The sequence below is a fragment of the Pomacea canaliculata genome, linkage group LG1 (genome assembly GCF_003073045.1).
Source record: "Pomacea canaliculata isolate SZHN2017 linkage group LG1, ASM307304v1, whole genome shotgun sequence".
In the NCBI taxonomy this organism is placed as follows: Eukaryota; Metazoa; Mollusca; class Gastropoda; order Architaenioglossa; family Ampullariidae; genus Pomacea; species Pomacea canaliculata.
In genome coordinates this window covers 37,228,693-37,238,133 of record NC_037590.1, presented here as the reverse complement: position 1 = coordinate 37,238,133, position 9,441 = coordinate 37,228,693, and the positions used below count along the sequence as shown (strand labels likewise).

Below are 9,441 nucleotides of genomic sequence, written 5' to 3'. Positions count from 1 at the left end.
GGTTAGTAAAGGGCATGCGTTTACGTTGAGAGCGAGAGAGAGAAAACAAGTTGGGATGTAGGGAATCAAGGAGCAGTACCATTTATGAGTTATCTTCCTTGGTCCCGTTTCCGTGGTGTGTCTGTACCCTTCACATTCACCGTTCTGTGGAAATGAGTGGTAAATTTAGTGCGTTAGTCACCGTGAAATGGCTCGTGGACGCTCTGAAATTGTCACCTCGAAATCTACGCGTTCTTGATGGATCTTGGCATCTTCCAGTTGCAAACAGAAATGCCAGACTTGAGTACAAAGCAGGGCACATACCCGGAGCCTTGTTTTTCGACATCGACGAGTGCGCGGATCAAAAGGCGAACTACTGTCCTCATATGCTTCCATCAGTCTCAGCCTTTGAAGAGTACGTGGGAAAGCTTGGCATCAACAACAATACGCACGTCGTTGTGTATGACAACAACGATACCTTCCCCGTCTTCTCGGCACAGCGTGTTTGGTGGACTTTCCGCACCTTTGGGCATGACAAGATATCAGTGCTTGAAGGAGGTTTACGCAAGTGGTGCAACGAAGGCAATCCACTTACTAGTGATATCGTGCAGGTACCTTCCGAAACATTTAAGGCAACTTTCAGACCAAATCTTGTAAAGAACTTTAATGATGTTGAGGTCAACCAGTTTTCTAAACGCGAATTTGTCCTCGTGGATGCCAGACCATCTGGGCGATTTGAAGGAACTCAGCCAGAACCAAGACCTGGTGAGATGTTCAAAAATATATCAGTAGTGAGCATTACTTCTAGCAATAGCCCATATTATGCTAACTTTAACACATAATAATTTATTTTCTAACCCTAACCCTTCCTTTTGCATTCACATCTGCTCACTAGTATGCATGCCTGTTTATCTTCCTCTGCTGATTCAGTGTGACCTTTTGCACATTCCCAGGAAGAAGGGTCAAGTACCACTATAAATTGGTGGCACAGTTCCTTTCATTATTTAATAGTAAAGTAAATAGTAGTGCATTTTCTGTTAAGTGTAGTCAGAACAAACTATACATTTAAACTGATTAGGATCAGATATGGAGGTAGCTTTATGGTTTCTGAATAAAACTTGGGAGCAAAGTGCTGCTGGTTCAAGAACCGCTTGGTCACTGGTAAACTCCCTCAAAGCCAAACAGTTAAAGGCAGCAAGGGCAGAAGGTTGAACTTCACACATGCCATTCCTTAGATATGATAGACCATTTACATTTCACTGCCCTTATAGTCACTAGTTTATTTGACATTTAACTTGCTTTGTCTTTCAATTTTCTAACTTGTTATTGGACCAATATAATTTACTTTAAGTTTACATTTTTCTTATTGGAGAACAATGCAAATGGTGGGGAATTGTCGTTCAGTAAACATTTTCTAATACTTTACTTTATAGTACACAAAAGCAAACAGTGGTGAAAGCAACCAGCAAATGTTAATGAGTTTTGGTGTGCTTTAACTGTTAAGGATGAGATTTGCTCAGTCTTAATGTAATATCATGCATAGGTAATTATGTTAATTATATGTACCAGCAGTCTGATTTCTTTAATTTCCAGATATTAAGCCTGGCCACATACCAGGGTCTGTGAACCTGCCATTTCCTGATATAATGGATGTTGAAAAGCAGATGTTTAAAACCAGGGAAGAACTGCAGCAACTCTTTGATAAACTTTCAATAGACCTCAAGCAGCCTATGGTAGCATCCTGTGGGTCTGGTAAGTGATTGTTGGAATGAAAAGGATTCATTTCATGGTTTTTGGGGTTGTTTTTTTTTTTTTACATGAGAACCCTGATTATAGGCCAGGCATCTTGACTCACCTGCAGGTAAAAAAGGCAAAAGGCATTAGAGGGCCAAATCTCAGAGTAAATAAAAAAGAGCATAGCCAGCTCAGAAAAGATTTTGTGTGTGTCTGCTGTTTTCAGTGGTTTTCTGTGTAAATGCACACCATTTGCCCTTCCCTGGCCAAATAGTCTTTTCATTTCCTGAAGGAGAAATGTTAACTCAAAACTAAATTGTCCCACTAACCCAAATTACCCTAACACCGGAAGCTGAATTGACTAAAACCCAGAAGATGAATCAGCTAAAGGTGATGCAGGTCAAGTCCCGTTTCTCCCCCCATCATAGAAGCAGTTGGTAGTGGCGAGAGTTCCCTTGCATAGTTTTTATTTACATATTATGTATGATCTAGAAGCATACATTTTGCTATTCCTCCAGAAAATATTAGAGTTCATTGTCAATTCTGTTTACATTGCAATAAGCCAAGCAGTTTGCCTAATGTTCAGGTGTACCGTCCCTTCAAGAGGACCTGAATTTCTCAGCCTTTATTAATTCTGTGGAATTTACTTCTCTTTTATAACCATGATACATTAGCTTCCCTAAAAAATTATTAATTCTTCATATCTACAACTGACTACCTATTCACCATGCAACATTGTTTCCCAACACCGAAAGCATTCAGTGTTTGGGCAATCAGCAGCTGTTTGTACATCATCATTTTGTAGCAGTATTTACACAGAATTTTTTCCTAATAATCTTTAATCATTTCTCGTGTCTGTATTTTCAGGTATATCAGCTTGTATTGTGGCCTTAGCTGCCTATATTTGTGGCAAAGACGATGTAGCTGTGTATGATGGATCTTGGACAGAGTGGTATCAAAGGGCTAAACCAGAACAAATGGAAAATGTACCTGTCAACTAACCATCACAATCACTGTTGTAAAAGTTATTTTGAGAAATACTATATTTGAACAGCATTACATAATTTCAGATACATAATGTTATCAGATTTTAGACATGTTTAATCTTTGTCTTGGTAATTCAAGAATAATTATAATACCATATTTACAATGCGCATGGTTGATTGTTTCCTTTTTTGAACTTATTTTAATGACAAACCTTTTACATTTGTTTGAAATGTGTAACCTCTGGTTTTTAGTGAGTTTTGTCAATCTGAGTTGGAACTCTTCACTCATACATGATAAATCTTTTGTTACACAAGAAGCAGTTTAAAAAAAAAAACAAGTCTGAAGAGTTCAGAGTAATGTATCTTTACAATTACGTGCATACCATTGTACCTAAATGAGCATGCTTTTAAAATATGACTTCAAGCTGATGCTAGTGTTTGTTTTTATGGAAATAAAAATAGTTTAAGTGGAGAGAAGAAGGCTGCAGAGATTCTTCTAATATCATCACATTATTATATGCACTGTATTGTATCAGCAGGTGGCAGTTTTATTAAACAGTTGAAGCAGCTAAACACCTCTGTTGCATGCATCTGTTGTGGATACTGATGTTAAAACTGTGTACAATGTGTAAGAGTAGTTCTGCAGTGGTGTGGTTATCCATATCAATTTCAAAGCACCTGGAAACTTCTGTCCACGCAGCACTGTCCACTAATTTATGAGGAAAAGTTAAAACCAGCAGAACTATTGGAATCCTTGGACAAGGTGAACCACTAAGAATTCACTGTTTCTATTGTCACTGGTCTTTGGGTCCTTTACCCTGTAGTGTAATACTTGGTTCCTATGAGGAAATATAAAATGCTATGGTAGAGATCACACAACAAAAGACACTGGTATTGTGTCATATAATAGAACGTATCGCATCAGTTATATTAACATCATGTAATAGGCACTCAGACAAGAGATTTTAGGGCTATAAATATCCCATATTCACTATTTTTCAATGTAAATTCATTCAGCATTCATCCTGTGTGAAAGGGGTAAGAAGTGAGCAGTTGTTTTATAACTATGTGAATATTTGGAATCTCTGCATCTGTTTGTGGCATTCTTATACCAGAAAGTTGCATGCAAGGCCTGGCCTCTGTATGCCATTTAAAATGCAAAATTAAAGAAAAGCTTCAAGCAGCTGTAAGTTTTATTCACTTGTAATTTCTAAAGGAGATACTGAATGATTGATACAAAGTATATTTGCATTAAAAAATATTGAAAATTAAACTTTCAAAATAATTTACAAATTACAAATAGTCTTTTGTCCCTTTTATTTCTTATTTTTATATAATATGAAAGACATCCATTTCCAGCTTCCAAGTTTTCCCAAAAGCACCTATTCATGCCATAATATAAAATTCCCATCTCACATCGGCTCTCATCTTTTAATAAAGGTACGGTGCTAATAAAAATCCATGTTGATATTTTCTCTTTGTTTGCACAGTTCATTTTTTTTATATAAAATAATCAAAAGTTTAATTTATAAAAATATGTGGACATGTATTTTTGAATTCTAAGAACATTTTTATAATTTAAAGCTGATGCATAAGCTGCCTGAAAAAAATTCACATAATTTTCATTATTTTAAAGAACTGATGGCCTGAACTAATCCAGTTTCACTGATATTTTATATCATATATATAATATACATGTATATAATATTTTTTTCTCAAATGATTTATGTACAAAAAAACGTCCATCCCTTAAACAAACTTTTGCAAGTAATATATTTCCTTTCTGGTAGGCTGACCTCAAACGCACAATAACAATAACAAAATTTTAATAGTCCAACAGCAAATTACAGGCCATCATCACATGCAATAAATGTAATTGAGCCCTGGTAACAATACCGTTCATTCGTTAACACATATCAACCACCACCACCCTAGATCGCAATTATCATTGTCTACACTAGTGTCCCCAGTCCTTACAAAAGGTGCTGACACTGTAAACTAACAACAATTAAAAGTAAAAGTCATAAGAAGCCATAACATTTTAACAGATTATAGAGTACTATTCCATCACCTGTATATTTAACAATAAATATTTCCAAGACCACCCAGTAAATATGTGAAAGTATTCTCCAAATCTTGGTCACACAAGACAATTTGAAACAGTTTTATTCACTGATAGATTTCCTGGATCCTTCTGCTTTCCCGAACTCCACTGAGAAAAGCCCCATGGACAGTGGAGAAATACTGTGGGTGGGTGGCTTCACCTGCAAACTGAAGTTTTGGACAATGTATGCTGGGCAGTGGCCTGCCCAAATCTTCTATATCTGTCTCTCTGCTGTCCATGCTTAGATAGCTGTAGGCTCCACAATATAGCGGATCACTGATCCAGCTGGATCTTAGAACAAGATCAGGTGCTGGGATTGATGGGTCATTAAGAAATTTGCGAAATATATCTCTGCAAGTTAGTGCAATTTCCTCATCAGAAAGTTTCTCCATGACCTCAGCTCCTCTTCCTCCAAAAGGCCCACCAAGCACCTTGGTGTTGGTGTGTTGCACATCAAACCCAACAATCCTCTTAATCCAGTCTGAATCCTCTTTGATCTCCGAGAGATCATCAGACCATGCTAGCTTAATTCCATCTGTCCAGAAAGGTTTGTTATAGTATACAAAAAGCTTTGCAACGCGTCCAAATCCTATTCGCTCAATGGCACCACCCTTGGCCTCGGGTAGAGGAGGATAAAAGAGTTGTTTGAAGTTAGCCTTAAGGTGGCCCAGAGAACAAGTAACTACGACATGATCAGCATCAAATACTTTCCCATCTTTGCACTGGATTCTAATTTGCCCCTTTCTTTTGTCATCTGTGACCTCTTCATCTGCATCCTTATCCCATATTATTTTCACAACCTCCTTGTTCAATACAACATTTTCCTTAGGAATCTGGTCATAAAGACGTTCCACGAAAGAAAGAAATCTTCCACCAGGAGATTTAATCTCTTTCCCTGGGATCATCTCAAAGCATCCAAAAAGATCTGCTGAGAGTAAGTTGAGCTCATCACCATTAAAGAAACGAAGATAGTTTAGCATATTGTTGAGAGCCTTGGAGGCACTCTCACGCTCTTCTCCAGCTGCAAATTTTTCCAGAAATTTTGGTTTAGCTTCTTCAATAAATTCGGCAGCTGACTTTCTATTTGTCACTTTTATGCTGGCATTCCTTTCCGGAAGTTTTTTTCCATTTCTGACAACAAATCTTGAAATTTCTGCCATACTTCTTCCACAAGTTGGTGGTCAATTTCTTGCCCATCTTCCTGAAGATACTGGCTCTCAGTTCTGTTGAAAATATTCAAATATGCAGTAGACTAAAGATCAAAGGATACATTCAAGAGAGTGCATTTTCTTTACATAGATCTGAACAAATTCATGCATTCAAACATACATGAAGAATATAAAAGCATGTACACACTAGAAGTATGCATTCACCTAATTAGCACATCTCCAGGAAGGCTCCACTCCTCTGTCAAGGCATACACTGGGTTTTCAGGTGTTGCACCATGAATGCAGGTAGCTCCAAGCTCCACAATTCCTTCTCCATCCTTAGGTGAAACTGATTTGACTCTTCCCCCTATTCTGTTAGGAAAGAAAATAAAAAATATGAAGATCCTCATGCCAATGAAATAACAGCCATACAGTTTAATTCTTAAGCGAGACATTTTCTTTCTGTGAATATAATGGCATATAACTTGCATACATTTATCAGTATGATGTATCCCAGCTACTCTTAATACAAATCGATCTTCTCGCTGTTTTCATGAGTGTGGTGTTGCTGGTGACAATGATTACAAAGCCTCAAATTTCAGGAGAAGACCAGGTACAAAAATGACTAAGTACCATATGTTTATGCTGTCAGCTTAATTTCTCATGTTTTATTATTTTAGTCAACAGCCTGGCATTAACCATCCAGCAAGCTTACGATAGCAATGTGTTGTGCACATAAGTACCTATCAGAAGCCTCCAGAACAATGACATTGGTAAACCCAGCTTTGATTAGGTGAACAGCAGTGCTGAGACCTGCCACACCTGCCCCAACAATCACAACTGACACCTTATCTGACATTCTAGTTGGTTTCACTTTTCTGACTCTGCAAATGCAAACCAGGGACTTTCAATAAGAAAGCTCTGCAATGTTAAAAAAAATAAAAAGTATAAATGCTGAGTTAAGCACAACCCATTTCATCTTAATATCACAATAAATAACATATCACATTCACACACACTGCCATACAAAGATAAAAATGCTTTGTAGGAAGACACAATTATACCAGCAGTTCAGATACATGTCTCATATATAAAAAAAAAACCACGGGCAATTATGTCATTAGAAAAATGTTGTCCATTTAGTATTTTAATACACAATTGCTTGATGCTGCTGTTGATCTCCACCGACCAGTAAGAGTAACGTATCAACTGCCATCAAAACATATAAACGGACAAATTATCCAAGTCTGCGGCGAAGTATCATTAATGGTACGAGCGACATTCTGCTTTGCCTCTTTCCCATCCGATACCACTGTACTCTGTGCATTGCTCTACTTTCGTTTTTATTTACATCATCTTCCCTGAGCTACGGAAAAGCGAAAATGAAGAAGTCGAGGCTGACTGAACTCCCCTTGTTTTATGGCGGCTGCTCCGAGACGTTAGGTCACCAGCTAACAGGCTCTTTTAGGAAGTACACCTAAGAAAATAAAACAAAACTAAAATTAAAATAAACAAGCGAAAGTACCCATAGTTATTTCTAGATACATACTGCGATCCAATTCTCCGCTGTGCTAGCTATAGCAGAATAACAGAGTCAGTGCATAGTGTATGTTGATAATGTCAGGAATGACACTGACTGTACAGGGCTAACACTTTCAATCGTCCACTATAGTTCTACGCAGTTTACTTCGACATCTGCTCTGAGGTTTGCTGTCCAATTTATAGTCAAATGAGAGGGATGATCGGGTGGGCGGGAGATTGGAGTGGGCGGGGTGGCGGCACACCGTGACTTTCAAGTGTATGACAAGGCTGTTGAGATCAGAAAACTGATTTATACTCACGCATATATTAACTCGTTTTGTCATGCTTTAGTACAGTAGTACCTCTACATACAAAAGTTTAATCTGTTCCGCAACCGAGCTCGCATATAAGAAACTCGATCCTATGTTAAAACAATTCTTCCCACATAAATTAAATAGGATATGTGTTTCAACCCTTCCACACGAACACAATTTCTATACAATAAATATATATGTGTGTGGGTAAATACGGTGTAATATATAGTATTGTATAATAAATGTTAATGGAACAATAATTATATAGATAATAAAGTTCAAATATGGTCTATTTAACAATATTTTACCTTGGAGGAGACGAATTTAAGACTATCGATAACGATCGATCGAGGCATAGGCAGATGGCGGGGAGGAGGGAGCAAGAACGGAGAGCAGGCGGGTGCTGAATGAATCAGCTGATGAGACAACACTATTTTTAACTTTAGATCTTCATTAACAGTAACACTACTTTTTTCGTTTTTCGCCACTTTTTAATTAACTTTACCTAAACTTAAATGCTACGACTTTATTCATCACTTGTTTTTGCCTGTTTTGGATCACTCTCACCTTCTCCACTATCAGAACAAGAGTTTCCAAGCGCTTTAAGCTACGACATATAAATGACACAATTAAGCTCGTATATCGAATTTTCCGCTAGTAAAGACAAAAGTTAAGCAAAGTTTTGGTTCTTATCTCGATTTATTCGTATAAATTGGTTCACTATTTACAAGTCTTATACTGCATGTGCGCTTCACGTACACGCGCAGATTATTAATTGTACATCAAGTCATAGTATGCTGAATAATCTACCGACACAGCTGTGACTATGGTTAAATGTGAGTATATGTGATACACAAAAGTTGACGGTGCATATATACTGTAGCCCTTGTTTACCGCTGACAGTACGTGCTTGTTCCCTCCTCCCCTCACCCCTTCCATCCCATCACTGGTTACTAGCACTCAAACTGTCCAGTACAACTAGCAGGCAGGCTTGTATCTGTTGACCGAAAGGCGGCTGGTCCTGCTTGGAAAAGCATTAAAACTTTGGTTCCGAGTACGAGAGTAGTACGAGTCTGCCGCAAGGTGCTTTGGTCCCGCTGGAAAGTGGCTCACGTCCCCTCAGTCTCCTCTTTTCCTACCTCATGGAGTTAGGTGCTATGTTTTAGTAGGCTAGGTAGATCGGTTATAACACAGTAGTTGTATGTGTAAATAATGTAAATAAATCTATGTCTTAGAACTTATTTACCTGTGTGTGAGTGTGTCAATCCGAGCGAACGCTACCGTGTCGTACGTATGTCCTCGATCGTCGTGTAAGATAGACGAAAAGTATCACTAGAGCGAGAGAGATTTGTGTTGTCCGTAGTTGTGACACAGAAGCAGAGAACACACAAAATCCGAAGAAGACACTTTTGTCTGGGAAAAAGCAGGTCTTTTGTGGATTCCAATGTTCCAATGTCGGCTGAGTGCGGGCAGAGATTTGGGGGGGGGGGGGGCGGGAACAGAACGTGAGGTAGAGATTAGACAACGCCCCTGACGAACGAGAGCTAGACTTTTAACGGAAAATTCTCCTTAGGAACTTTCGTCCTCTTCCCTGGAACAAAAGAGTAACGGACTGATTTGGCGCCAGGGGCCGCGGTGTTAGCCTTAGTGAGGGA

The 9,441-nt window shown here is 38.4% G+C and overlaps 2 protein-coding genes across 2 annotated transcripts; one reads left to right on the top strand and one right to left on the bottom strand.

Moving 5' to 3' along the window:
- The first annotated feature begins 72 nt into the window (after positions 1 to 72).
- On the top strand, positions 73 to 3,272 carry LOC112558549 (3-mercaptopyruvate sulfurtransferase-like). Its single transcript, XM_025229058.1, has 3 exons — positions 73 to 744; positions 1,573 to 1,731; positions 2,581 to 3,272. Exons 1-3 carry the CDS (start codon positions 153 to 155, stop codon positions 2,712 to 2,714), a joined length of 885 nt encoding a protein of 294 aa, XP_025084843.1. The 5' UTR covers positions 73 to 152; the 3' UTR covers positions 2,715 to 3,272.
- A 756-nt stretch (positions 3,273 to 4,028) lies between these two features.
- Positions 4,029 to 9,214, bottom strand: LOC112561249 (spermine oxidase-like). The gene is made up of 6 exons (XM_025233612.1): positions 9,033 to 9,214; positions 7,589 to 7,760; positions 7,106 to 7,428; positions 6,695 to 6,835; positions 6,177 to 6,323; positions 4,029 to 5,967 (listed from the first exon to the last, which is right to left on the bottom strand). The coding sequence occupies exons 3-6, from the start codon at positions 7,165 to 7,167 to the stop codon at positions 4,869 to 4,871; spliced, it is 1,449 nt and encodes a 482-aa protein (XP_025089397.1). The 5' UTR covers positions 7,168 to 7,428; positions 7,589 to 7,760; positions 9,033 to 9,214; the 3' UTR covers positions 4,029 to 4,868.
- Positions 9,215 to 9,441: the final 227 nt, after the last annotated feature.